General features: G+C 45.7%; 1 protein-coding gene across 1 annotated transcript in view; it reads right to left on the bottom strand.

The window, feature by feature from the left end:
- trpc3 (transient receptor potential cation channel, subfamily C, member 3) overlaps positions 1–14,308 on the bottom strand; it is a 35,916-nt gene that overhangs the window by 9,399 nt on the left and 12,209 nt on the right. The window contains exons 2-5 of the mRNA XM_062549138.1: positions 13,043–13,808; positions 12,113–12,163; positions 10,179–10,364; positions 3,338–3,502 (exon numbers count right to left, since the gene is read on the bottom strand). Coding sequence (XP_062405122.1) covers positions 3,338–3,502; positions 10,179–10,364; positions 12,113–12,163; positions 13,043–13,808 — 1,168 coding nt within the window. The remainder of the gene's footprint in view (positions 1–3,337; positions 3,503–10,178; positions 10,365–12,112; positions 12,164–13,042; positions 13,809–14,308) is intronic.

The raw sequence follows: 14,308 nt of genomic DNA, 5'->3' as shown, positions 1-14,308 counted from the left end.
TATTTGTTAGCAGAGGAAGAGTGAGGACACAGTATACTACACACACACACACACACACACTGTCTGCAGGGACACAATGAGGACAAAGTAGCCTACAACAATACACACGAACACACACACACACACACATACACACACACACACACACACACACAGCCTGCAGAGGAAAGACATCGGAAAAAGTGTGCATGTGCACTTGTGTACTGCGCAGCGCTGTATATGTGTAGACAGTATTATTATCTTTGTATGTGTGTCCAGTACGTGCTGGTGTGCACACTCAATATACTCTTCCTATGCAGTATGTATGTACTGTATGAAGTCAGTCAGCACTTTGGCATGTAAACATCTGCTACGTGTAGATCTGGTGGAGCATATGATGGTGCTGTCAGCATATGTCTGCATGATGGGATCTGGTGTCTGCACAGGCTCCAACTCTGCCTAAGAGCTCCTGCAGTGCTGACAGCCTGGGATACAGCAGATAATACTGAATTGTGTCCCTAATATTAAGCCTAATGACAATAAGCTGATTTGAATGGTTTTGCAACAGCCGTATCAGAGTCTGGAGAACATGTGTCACATTGTCATTTGGAAAAAGCATTTCTAGCCCCGCTGTTGTCCTATGCCAACTCAGAATGTTGTGCATTTCTTTCCAATACAAAATGTATTGAGGGAGGGGGTCTGGTCGACATTTGTGGCTTCATTGTGTTTAGGTCACCTTCAGAGTATCAAACACAACTTTTTTATGCAGACTGTCAAACATCAAATGTTGTCCTAACTCTGTGCTTTGGATCAGTTGATTCATTCATCTCAAAAGCTCCACTGCATTATTTTCCCCTTCAGCTCCCAAATATGAGTTCAGCATGTATGACCGCGCTTATTCCATAGACTATTCAAGACTACTTCGTTGCATAAAAACATCAGTGATGCCTCACTGGCTTATTCAGTGAAAATGGGGAAAGCCATCGACTTAGGCTTTAATTGCATTTTTATGCAAAAATGTGCATGAGAAATCGCCGGATAACATGTAAGACTACTTTAGTAGAACATAAAAATAAAGAAAGGTCTAAATAAATACAAACAACAAATTGTGTGGTGTCATTTAAGGTGGTTGTATTTATCCTTGACTGAGTAATGAATCATAGGTCTATGCATCTTAAGTGGTCTTCCCAAATTGTTTTGCATTTAAGGAACCGCTGTCAGCTCAAAAGCACCATATGGTGAAACATAGAGTCACTAAATCAGTGTTTTCTTCCATAAAATGATCATTAACATCCTTTGTGTATTTTAATTAGTTCTGCATATCTGATTGTCTTCATTTCTCATAGTGCTGTAATGCAGTGTGTGACCCCAAGTCCATCTAATTTCATGATAAATCAGTTTTCCCCTGCAATCTTCCACTCCTCTGATATTTCAGACCTACTCTGCAGTTTAGACTTTTTTCTAATTAATCTTTTCCCTCTTCTAGATAATTCAACATGCATTATATATATACTGTATATATATATATATGTTCTGTGTTCTGTGCAAATTCTTAGCTTGGCTATTAGCTTCGAAAGTATCAGAACTGTTGTGGAACCCAACTAACTTCCATCACATTTACTATGTTTCTTTATCATACAGAAAAATGTCTGGCCCGAGCACTCTCTCGTAAAACAGCAATAGCCTGCTCTAGGAACAGGTCTCTGAGCCAAGGGCCCCCGAACTTATAACTTCAAAGTGCCAAACACCATAGGCACTTCGATGTGCCAAACACCATAGGCACTTCAAGGGATTGCTTATTAACTCGCTGCTGATGGCTGCCAAGGCAGTAACCTGACGACGAATTGCCCCGGGCACAGGCGCGGGCACAGGGCGTCATGCCAACTCAGATCAATACTGCGAATGCCTGGCTTATCCTAGATGCTAACGTGTGCACTCCTCTTGAAGTGCAGAGGCGCAGGTGGACATAGCATCACTCAGATGTGCAGGTATTAGCTTTCAAGTCATGGTTGCACTGGTACAATAGATGGATATATCCTGTTTTGGAAAGGTTAGTAGGCCCTAAATATGCATTTTATCTATTTTTTTTTAGCATCACAAGAGGGATGGTGTATACCAACATAGTGAAATGAGACTGAGAGAGCGAGAAAGAGAGAGATAGAGAGAGAATGTGAGAGCAAGATCTGTGTGCCATGACAAACTGATATCACTATAAGCTTACACTAAGTACTCGTGGAACTGAGCCTTACACAGCTTTCTCTGAGGAGACTCCATCGGCTGGCCAGGATTCACACAGCTCTATTACAGCAGTGGAGTGCACGCTCCACCTTTCTCTAAACTGGTGCAGTACTCTAGGTTGATCATCTCTCTAAACTGGTGCAGTCAAGGTTGTTTATTTCTTTAAACTGGTGCAGTACTCTTGTTTGTTCATCTCTCTAAACTGGTGCAGGACTCTTGTTTGTTCATTTCTCTAAACTGGTGCAGTACTCTAGGTTGTTTATCTTCGTATGTGCTGACCTTCCCACCCTACACCACCCCCCACACTCATATATTCACACAAAGACCAAATACACACACACACACACACACACACACACACACACACACACACACACACACACACACACATCTACGCATGCACATATTATGTATTCTCATATTCACCAACCCTTATATCAAAAGATATAAAAACACACAATCTCTCTCTCTCTCTCTCTCTCTCTCTCTCTCACGCACACACGAACACACGCACACACACACACACACACACCACAGGTATGCTCTTCACCCACTCCTTCTTTGCCACGCTGTGCTTGTTGAAGCCCACCTTGCCTCCCCTCCCCCAACCACCCCCACCCACCCACCCATCCCCAGGCATTTTAACACAGGCACTCCTACTGCCAGTAGAGGCTGTGATCTGTTTTAATGGGAAAAGCTTTCAACCTTTTACACATTATGCTTACAGCAGCTGAATGTTTATTTGGCCCATAAATCTGTGTGCGTAGCTGTGTACACATCACACATTTCCCAGCTGCATTCATCCTCGTTTCATTCATCTGGCGCTTCCGCTGTTCTTCTCTCAGACGCTGAGCCTCGGCTCACACTGCAGATGCACACGTGCCTGCAATACTAACAGCACCACGCACTTGGGATTACACACCAAAAACAAGCCAGGCAAACAAGCCTCTCGAGACCATGGACCAATCAGAAGGGAAACGGCCGAGCCACTCGGGGCCACGGACCAATAAAAAAACGACGCAGACAAACACAAAAGTGAACGGACCAATGAGAGGCGATGCGGTTGGGGTGCTCGGGATTAAAAGGACCAATGAGAACGCGGTGCGGCGGCCGGCCTTACCTTGCTGCACGGGGCCAACCAGTAGCCGACGGCGAGCAGCGGGAGGCCGAGCGCCACCACCAGCACCACCAGGCACTTGACGGCGATGGTCTGCTCGCGCAGGCCCGACAGGTTCTCGTACCAGATCGTCAGCAGCTGCTGCTGGCAGTTAGGATGGGCCACGAACTGCAGGAGACAGGACACACAGACATGGGGGGTGAGGAAAGAAATGCAATAAACACACACAGCCATCCTGCTGTCCTCGTTAATCCACTACTACAGGCTGGGGTGGGAGATTGTGCGCAGACAAGGACACTTGAGTCAGAAGAGGGTGTGGAGTGTGTATGTGTGTGTGTGTGTGTGTGTGTGTGTGTGTGTGTGTATATGTTGATGTTGTGTAGTGAAATAAAAATAAAGTGCCGTGCTGTTGTCCCTATTAATCTGTAGCTATAGGTGGTGGTGGTGGTATGTGCCGTCTCGTTGGCTGATTTGCATGTTAAGTGGGTGTGGAGAGTGAGAATGAGAAGAAGGAGCCCAGAGTAATCATATTAAATGCAGTGATCAGATCAGGGCGAATGCATTAGACTGGCCAGGTGAGCGGCCATCCGCTGGCTAAACTAATGGAATCGTTCCATTACGGTGCCACGGGGTCCGTCCAGTGGGACTGAAGGGAGCGTGAGAGTTAATGGAGAGTAATGAGCTCAGATTATTCACAGCACTTGGATGAAGAGGACAAGGTGCACCGCAGCCAGTAAGGAGAAATGTTCTCCCTGAGTAAAATCACATTGGCTTTGGCTACAGCAGTGGTGCTCAAACTGGGCTACGGGTACCACTGGTGGTACAAGGACTCTCTGTTGTAGTACTCTGGTACTAGTACTCTGAGTCTCCAAGATGTTTTATTTCACAAAAGACAAAATAATCACTTCAAATTATGTAAATTATGTAAAAATAATATATATAATGAAAAATCGCTAAATTTGAACTAGTTTTTATCTTTCTTAGGAAAAAAAAACAATGCAACACCATACAATGTAAAATATACAGTATTTAAATTGGCCTACGCTACCGTATTTTAACCCTCATGTTGTCCTAAAATCTTACGACGTTCGTTGTCCTTGGGGTCAATTTGACCCCAGCTACAAAAAACTCTCAAAAATGATTAAAATTATTTTTTTTACCCAATTTGTTTTTGTGGTAGGTACTTAACAAGAGTGTAATAACCACTATCAAAAGCCCTACAAAACAATCCCACCCCCCCACACCCCTTTATGAACCCTGGAACCCTGACTGGCAATATGGCCAATCCAGTGTCAACAGCCCAAAGGCTGACTTTTTGGACTTTTTCAGACCTGCCAAAATAACTTATATGTAATATGTACTTGTATATGAAATAATGATAATAGCTACATGTTCTCATACTATTACAATAATAATATCCATAATTTGTCAAATATTCATTTTCATCATGTTTCATAAAAATGGGGTCAAATTGACCCCAATACCACCAACGTAACTATTTTTTTTACAGGACATTGGAAACATATTTTTGTGCAAATTTCATGTTTACTCTGTTGTACCCTTCAAATAAGGAAAAGTCATGAAACTTGAAGCAAAACAAAAAAAGTGAACCATATATTTTATGATGTTAAACACTGCTTGGGGTCAAATTGACCCCAAGGACAACATAAGGGTTAAGGTCATAATGGTGGTACTGTTCTCTGAGGTGGTACTCATTGTAAAAAGTTTGAGAACCACTGCGCTACGGGATACTACTACTGTTTTATTCAACTTTAACATTAATAAACCAGCAAACTCTCTCAACAATGACAGAGTTGAGACGATGAGATTGTACTGAGAGGGATTAAGATGGGAGATGTTGGACCAAAAGAACACAGCAGCCTGTCACGAGACAAATTAATTGAATTCAATACGTGCTCAGATGGACCATGAAAAATGGTATCTGTGTCAGTGACCAGCCAAGAAAAGGCTCAAGGGTCCCAAGTGCTCCTGTTTGAAGTAGGCTAATTAGCAGCAGGCCTTGGGGACCAAAAGGTGTTAATTTCATGGCTGTCCTACATAGGCTGCTCCGTCTCACAGATGACAAGTGGGGACTAGCAAGCGAAAGGGGACGTCTAATTATCCATAAAACGCAGACTCCAGGAGAGGCCTTGACTTATGAGACAGATAGAGACAGACATTATTACCAATTACAGAGAAGAGAAGGGAATACACATGCTTAGCATATCTGCAGGAACGTTGTGGCATCCTGACAGAACTGAGGAATGACCTGAAAATGTTTTAAGAAAGCGCTAAACCCTTTCACATGGCAGCCAGTGACAAGACATTAGACAGCAGAAGTTCACAGAAGCCTTAAAGGGGCATTCAGAAGAACGATAACAATGAAGATAAAGATAAAGATGAAGATGAAGATGAAGATGAAGATGAAGATGAAGATAAAGATAACGATAAAGATAACGATGAAGATAAAGATAAAGATAAAAATAAAGATAAAGATAACGATAAAGATAAAAGCATTCACACTGACCAACAACAAGAAAAGTCTCTCCTCGTGTTAATGAATGTGATGACTAAAATGTGATGGGTTCTGTTTGGCTGTTAACTTTTATGGTTCTCAAAATCGGTCTGAAAGTGATGCCCAACAATATCTTTCTTCATGTCGTTATCGTTATAGTTTATGTGTAAACATCAACATTCATATTAACGAGAACAGCATTTGTTTATAATTATCGCTCTTAGTGTGAATGGCCCTTAAAGGAGTGCATACGTCATTTCTAGAGCTTGTGTGGCATTGTTTTAGTATCTTTAGTATGTTTTACTGTTCTTTTTAGTCATGTGAATTTGATATTTGATCATCCTGTTTACGTTTACGGTGTATGTTATGTGTGATGTCTTAAGCTACTGGGAACTTGAATTTCCCCTTGGAGATCAATCAAATAATTATCTGTATCTATGTATCTGGTCCCTTGTTAAAGGGATATTCCGCCATTTTTGGAAATACGCTCATTTTCCACCTCCCCTCGAGCAAAACAATCGATATTTACTTTGTTCCCGTTCATCCAGCCATTCTGTGAGTCTGGCGATACAACTTTTAGCTTCAGCCTAGCATAGATCATTGAATCGGATTAGACCATTAGCTTCTCGCCTGCTAGCTTCATGTTTAAAAGTGACTAAGATTTCTGGTAATTTTCCCATTTAAATCGTGTCTCCTCTCAAGTTAGAAAGTGCAATAAGACCAACTGAAAATGAAACCTGGTGTTTTTCTAGGCTGATTTGACATGGAACTACACTCTCATCTGGCGTAATAATCAAGGCAACTTGCAAACTACTGGCACTACTACTGCTTGTTGTCTATGGGGACTATTTTCAGATGCTGCATACGATATCACTGCGCCTATGGTACGTTTGCAAGTTGCCTTGATTATTACGCCAGATGAGAGTGTAGTTCCATGTCAAATCAGCCTAGAAAAAATGCCAGGTTTCATTTTCAGTTGGTCTTATTGCACTTTCTAACTTGAGAGGAGACACATTTTAAATGGGAAAATTACCAGAAATCTTAGTCAATTTTAAAAATGAAGCTAGCAGGCGAGAAGCTAATGGTCTAATCCGATTCAATGATCTATGCTAGGCTGAAGCTAAAAGTTGTATCGCCAGACTCACAGAATGGCTGGATGAACGGGAACAAGGTAAATATCGATTGTTTTGCTCGAGGGGAGGTGGAAAATGAGCGTATTTCCAAAAATGGCGGAATATCCCTTTAAGGGCAGGTCCAGAGCTCTGTGGAGATCAGTACTCCAGGGACAAAATAAATCCAGTGCTGTCCAGGCGTCCCACTGGGAAAATGAACGTTATTATCCCTGGCGTTTTGTGTTATTTATAAACACTTTCATGAGATGGCTGGACACCCCACGGCATAATCCACTAAAGCCTTCCTGTGTGGATGATGATCACTTCCTGTGCGGATGATGATCACACATCATAGCCACACACAGGCAGAAGTTGTGTCCACCGCCTCAGGAACGTCTGCTGGGGACACACCAGGGTTTTTGTCTCTCTCTCCCTCTCTCTCTCTCTCTCTCTCTCTCTCTCTATGTTGCTCCCTCTCTCTCTATCCCTCTCTCTCCTCTCCCCCTCTCCATCATTGGGATTATGTGTGTGTGCATGTGTATGTGTGTATTTATGAGTGTGTGTGTGTGTGTGTGTGTGTGTGTGAATCTAACCTCCCCCGGGCCTTCTATCTTTCCATCCAGGGAGAGGCATCCATTAGAGTTCTTTTTCACCACATCACTGACAGCTCTGCAAAGTGCTTAACAGCAGCAGCGCATCAGAAAATCACACGAGCAGCGGCCAATCTCACCACACTGGCCACGTCCCTGGCAGCGCAGGTACAGGCTGCGTGCATCCCAATCACAAGTCCATTCTGTAGAACTTTAATGGGGTGCTGTGTCTTTTTCAAAAAGCACACTCAAATCCCACAAGGGCGAAAGCACGTTGATGTGTGATCTGGGCTACTTAGATGAAATAGCTGTGAGCTAGCCTCTTTATTTTTGAGTTGGGCGCCTGGGTTTTCTTTAGATTCATATGGCTGCTGTAGAAAATGAGGAAATGATTCTATTTCTTATTACCTTTTTTGGCACACCTTTTGCCTATGTAGTGCTCATGGAAATGAAGCTCAGGTGTGCTTGACTGCTTCCAGGCCACCACTAGATTGCTCTTTGTTTGTGGGCACATCCATCTGTGGAGACGTGATATGCTCATTTTGGATGCAGTCCCCATGATGATTGAGCATCCCCACTGCACCAGTGTGTGTGTGTGTGTGTGTGTGTGTGTGTGTGTGTGTGTGTGTGTGTGTGTGTGTGTGTGTGTGTGTGCAGAGCACGTTTGAAAATAAATGCAGTAGCAGAGTAGGGTGGGGGTGGGATACTTAAAGCTGGTGCATGGGCCTGTGTGTGTGTGTGCCTTTGTGTGCGTGCGTCTCTGCGTGTGTGCGTGTGTATGTGCGTGCGTGCGTGCGTGTCTTTGTGCGTGCGTGTGCGTGTGTGTGTGTGTGTGTCCAGGGCTCATAGTTCCACTCCATGTGCTACTCGTTAGAGTGTGAAGGGTGGCTGCAGGAGCCAGAGCCCCAGTGCTGATGAAGCAGAAAGGCCTGGGTGTCTCCCCCACACAGCCCAGCCAGCCCCCCCACAGCACTCTCACAAAGCACTCGCTCTGCAGCCACGGGCTACCAGCGCCTGCAGCGGACCTCCATCAGCAGCCCACACAGCTACATCATATATAATGGCTGCTTACGGGGGGGGATGGCCAGAGTGCTCTGCTCACTCAGCTCACTGTGGGGACTCTGCAGGTACACTTTGCTGGGACTGTGAAATGTCTGTAGATGTGATTTATCAGTGGTTAAAAAAGATATATCTACAAAACTTGCCGTACATGGGAGGTACAGGATATGACACCTTATATCTCTGTGTGTGTGTGTGTGTGTGTGTGTGTGTGTGTGTGTGTGTGTGTGTGTGTGTGTGTGTGTGTGTGTGTGTGTGTGTGTGTGTGTGTGTGTGCGTGTGTGTGTGTGCGCATGCGTGTGTGTGTTTGTGCCTATGTGTGTGTGTGTGTGTGTGTGTGTGTGTGTGTGTGTGTGTGTGTGTGTGTGTGTGTGTGTGTGTGTGTGTGTGTGCGTGTGTGTGTGTGCGCATGCGTGTGTGTGTTTGTGCCTATGTGTGTGTGTGTGTGTGTGTGTGTGTGTGTGTGTGTGTGTGTGTGTGTGTGTTTGTGTTTCACAGGAATCAAATCAGATATGTGTAGCACCTTGCAAAAGTTGATTTTTATCTGATTGAAATGAATGTCATTGTAAGTGCTGAGTTGTATGCACTTCACTTCCACATGAAAGACTGTTCAGGATATGTGAAGTTGGTGCACCTGAATACTGGCCTAGCAGATACAGTACATCAGTGTGCCTAGTCCATGCTCCTGCCTGAATCAATTAGCATAATGTTCCCACTCCCTTCCTGGATGGCGTCTTTACACAACAACTCCTCATCCACACAGCACTAGAGCCAGGCCACCGAGGGACACAGCAAATCCATTTTTAAATTGCACTCTACCACAGGTGCTTTACATCAGCATATGGGAGCTTTTCCCCTCAGCCTATTGCTGTTAGCTTGATTAACATGGTGTTGCCTAATAACCTTGGGCTCCCTGAATCTGTGTGAGTGAGTGAGTGAGTGAGTGAGTGAGTGGGGGAGTGACTGAGCAGAAATCACTCTGCCTGAACGAGTAGAGAGGGGTGAGGAGACTATAGCGCTGGACACACTATACACATGCCTGACCACATGACATGGACGATGGGGCTCGTTTCTGCTGAAGGTGCTGTCCATGATTGCAATCTGGTTCACCTTTTGTGGAGCTCAGTGGAGTGCTTCTCCCAGTTCTCTAGCTGCTCTTTCTGTGTGTGTGCTCAGAGAGACTCCTGTGTCTGCCTGCCAAACACAGGCCCTGTCCATCAACAGCTTGCTGCAGCAGCACAGCAGAGAGGCATCTAAGAGCTGTAATTGGATGGTGAGTTAAAACCTTTCGCCAGACTCACAGACCGTATCCTCAGGCACGCAGCAATGGTCTGTGTTTGTCCAGAACACATGTAGCAAATTGCACCGCATCACTCAAACACACACTCTCCAATCACTTAGCAAATAGCTTTGGTGTTCTCCAGTATTGAGAGAGCGACAACTTATTCTCCAGTAAATAAATCAGAAATATCATCTGGGAGTTTAATCTTTTCTAGCGGGGGCCGTGGCAAAGCGCAAGTTTGTCTCAGCCACTAACAGCCAGCGACTGGCCCCTCGAGAGCACTTGCCTTCTTGACCTCGTACTTGATGGCCAGCTTGACGCGGCTGAGGAGCGTGCGGTGCCTCTGGCCCTCCTCCAGCTCGGCGCTGATGTCACCGTTCAGGATGGCCTCCACTTCCTCCGTGTCTCTGCACAGGTCCAGCACGCCCACCACAAAGTCCTTGCACTGCATGGACAGCTTCCGGTAGTCGTTCTGCAGGGGAGAGGAACACATCAAGACACACAATTGATGACAACCTCTGGAAAGAAACCGATAAAAATGACAAAGAAACAAAGGACTGATGACAGCTATTGTGTGAACAATGAAACTCATGTTCTTGCTATAGCAGTTTAACTGAAAAGAAGACTCGTCTGCTCTGACGGCCATCAAAGTATGAGCAGCTCCGTGGCCCACGCTCGACTGTGGCCTTTGAAGAGAAAACTTGCAGACAGTTCTGTGGATATTCACTAAAGCCCATTTATGTTGGGAGATGCACGTTGGTCTGTATGTTTACCAAAATTAATTAAAAACTCCCCGAGTCAGCGCCTGAGCTTTGAAGATGCTGCACTGCAGTAATTTCCACCTTATAAACAGCCAACTTAAAAAATGGCCAAGAGCTCCGTCACAGTTGAAGAGAAGCGCAATTAGTCTTTCGGACAGATAGCGATATCAACGCAAAGTATGTAAATAAGGGGGGGGGGGGGGGGGGGGCATTCACTAACTTCAGCCATTAAGAAGGACACCTTCCCCATGCAGGCATATGGCTTGCTCATGCATTGACTAACTGAACTGAACTGAATTCAGTGAATGGTTAACAAATAGTTTTAAGACGTTACATTTACTGCTTGCTTAAGGTTTATAGTTTAAGCCTTTGGCACACACTTTTGTCCGTAGGGGCTTGTTGAGAAAAATCAGGGACTGGTACAGTATGAAGCAACAGAATGGACAAAAAGAAGAGTAAGAAAAGTGAACCTCAAGACTGTTTAAATCAGCATTATCTAACAGTGCAGTAGATTAAACTGCTCTCCCCTGTGCAACTTTATACACTGCTGAGTCTGTGGCCAACCTCTCAGCTCCCACAGAAGGTCACGACCCCCATTAGAAGCTGAGACAGAGGAGTTCAGGCGTTTAGTCAGCGACAATTCATCAGACATCCAGCCAGGGGAAATATGACCACACCACCTCATGAAATACAGCGTTCATGTGAACATGAAGATCGCTCTCTTAGATTATTCCAGGACTCTTGTGGTCTGTGATAAGGGTGGGGTGAAATGCTAGCGGGTAGAACCATTGAGCATGTCTATTTCAATTAGATCATCGGCCAACAGAGGGGAAATAGTATTTTGCAACAGCTGATAACCTTCATTGACTTTGAAATGATGAAGGCAGATGAAATAGACCACGTTATCTGTGATATTCTTTTTTTTACAGATATAAACATTAAGCAGAAATAGCCAACTGGCATGTATAACCAAAGCAGAGCACAGGTCCAGCGATACGCCAGTGATTTACGACAACATTACACAGTGAGGACCTCTGCATCTCCAGTTCGCCATAAATCTAGTCATGCTCTGACAGTGCTTATTGAAATGCAAGTCGTTTTTCACAACAATGGATCCGCTGGACGTAAACAATGAGAGACACAGTAGAAGGACAAGAGCAGGTGCAGATAATCCTCAGAAGTAACAACAACAACAACAACAACAACAGCAGCACAAACAAACAATAACAGTGACAAAAAAGTCAAAATGCCCATTTATATGTGAGGCAATATCTTTAAATGTACATCTCGGTGACTTTAAATGAATCAGCGACAACCATATGATTCCCCTGCTTACTGACCAGAGTCTCACACATAGCAGAGATTCCTAAAGACACAACAACCTTGACAGTGGAGTGAAAAGATAATTAACGCACATTCTAGTCAACATTAATGAATTTATGGAGGTAGGCATATTTACCAGGGAGAAGCAATTGTGCTGCGTAGTCTCTTTTTTATGGCTCTTTTTATCCTGGTGGCAGCAACGGCACAGACACACATGTAAACACACATATAGGATAGATACCACATGAGATAAAAACAGAGTTTAAATCAACAACAGAAAAGAAAAAGAAACAAACCGTTAAAGCCACTCTCAGATATAAGCAACCATCAAAGATGCCTGATACTTCAGGGAATGCATATGATACTCAGTCATGCTGTGCCAAAAACAACTCAACATAATCTGTGAGCAAAATAATGTCATAAATCAAAACAAATGAATGAACGATGATCAAAATGAGCAAAAAATGACAGAAGGCCAGCCTGAGTCAAAGCAGCAGCAGCAGTAGCGGCAGCGTATGAAGTGGCGCTAGCACTTGACATTACAGTGCCATAGTTACGATGTAATTACATGCTTATGGGCAGCATCTCTTGCTGAATACCAATGTGCTACAGGAGATAGATCTGTACATAAATACGTACATATATACCAACGACTTACAGGATCTAATCCTGATCTTATTACATTATGAAGAGTTAGGTTTCAAAAGCTCCTCCATTTTAATGCATTTTCATTTTTCCTTTTTTTAAATGTCATTCTCCAGGTAATTTCAGTGGAACAGTAATTGTGTTATTTATATTTGATTTATCTTCACTCAATCCAAACAACACAACTGCAATTATTGATATTACCTGTAAATAACATGATTTATGATGGAGATACGGCATTTTGGAACCAAGCTCTTCATATTCCTAGCCCAGACCTATGGACCCTTCAGGACTACTGTGCACAGTACCAATGTGCTGTTTCTCATGAGCTTCTCATGACCCATAGGACACATAGCGATCTGCATGGTGGAGTTACACTATGGCTATGGCACCGTCATGAGAAGTGACCCCCGTGTCCTACCTTAAACTCCTTCTCGATGTTGGCCAGCTTGGACAGCTCGTTGCTGAGCTCGAGCGCGGTGAGCACGGGGTCCTCGCTGGACAGCGAGAGGTACGCGGGGCTGGCCAGTCCGCGGTAGGCGTTGATGCGCGAGCGCGAGTGGCTGAAGGCGTCCTTGCGCTGCTTCTCCGCGCAGTCGCTGCACTTGCAGAAGTAGTCGTGCGGCCGCTCGATGCGCGCACCCTTGAGCAGCAGCATGTGCACCACCTCGTACTTCTGGCAGTGCGCCGCCAGGATGATGGGCGTGATGTCCGGCGAGAAGCGCGTGCCGTCCTCGTCGTACGAGTAGAAGTCGTCGTCCTGCAGCTCGCACGGGCTCTGCGTCAGCCGCTCGCTGGGCACGAAGGACGGGTGAGCCAAGATGGCCTCCACGATGCGCACGTAGCCCTTGCTGATGGCCAGCAGCAGGGCGTCGCCGATGCGCGCCAGGTTGTCCCGCCGCAGGAGCAGCTCCGTCACCTCCAGGTGCTCGTTGCCCACGGCCAGCTGCAGGCCGTTCTGGCCCATGTAGTCCATGCAGTTGACGTTGAGCGTCTCCGACTCCTCCAGCATCTTGCGCACCACGGGGATGTTGCCGTACTCGGCGGCGTCCAGGAAGCGCTCCTCCTCCGCGGTCAGGCTGGTGCCGCGCGAGTTGAACATGAAGGCCGGCCCGCGCACGGCCTGCCGCCGGCCCTTCTCCCGCTGCATGGTCATCCTCTGGTGGCTGAGGCTGTCCACCGACTTCCTGCAGGACAGAGAGAGAGAGAGAGTGGACAGAGGAGGATGAAAAGACAGGAAGAGATAGAAAGGGGACAATAGAGGGGCAGACAGAAAGAGGGAGAGAGGGAGCATGAGATAGAGAGATAGAGAGAGAGAGAGATTGAGTGAAAGAGATTTTTACAGCTGGAACAACAACACTTGCAATGCTTGCTAAAGCTGCCTTGAGTCTTGTGACTCCTCAGAGTGGCAGCAGCTTCGTCCTGCTCGGCGGTGTGTCCTGCGCCTCAGCGGGCTGCTCTTGACACGTGTCCAGCCGGCGGTGAGGCGGCGGCGCCGAGGAGCGACTCCACTCGACAGCAGCTGTCCCAGTCGGCGTGTCGCCGCGGGAGACGCCCCGAGAGGAGAGGGCAGAGCGGGACGAGCGAGACGGCACCCCGTCGGAGGCGAGATCTCCCCGGCCCTCTAAGAGCCTTTTAATGAAACGCAACAGATGCCCCGGCCAGGCCACAGGTGGCTACCTCACGA

Source organism: Sardina pilchardus, chromosome 11 (assembly GCF_963854185.1).
Source record: "Sardina pilchardus chromosome 11, fSarPil1.1, whole genome shotgun sequence".
Taxonomy (NCBI): Eukaryota; Metazoa; Chordata; class Actinopteri; order Clupeiformes; family Clupeidae; genus Sardina; species Sardina pilchardus.
The sequence above is the reverse complement of the archived record's forward strand: the minus strand, read 5'-3'. Positions and strand labels throughout refer to the sequence as shown.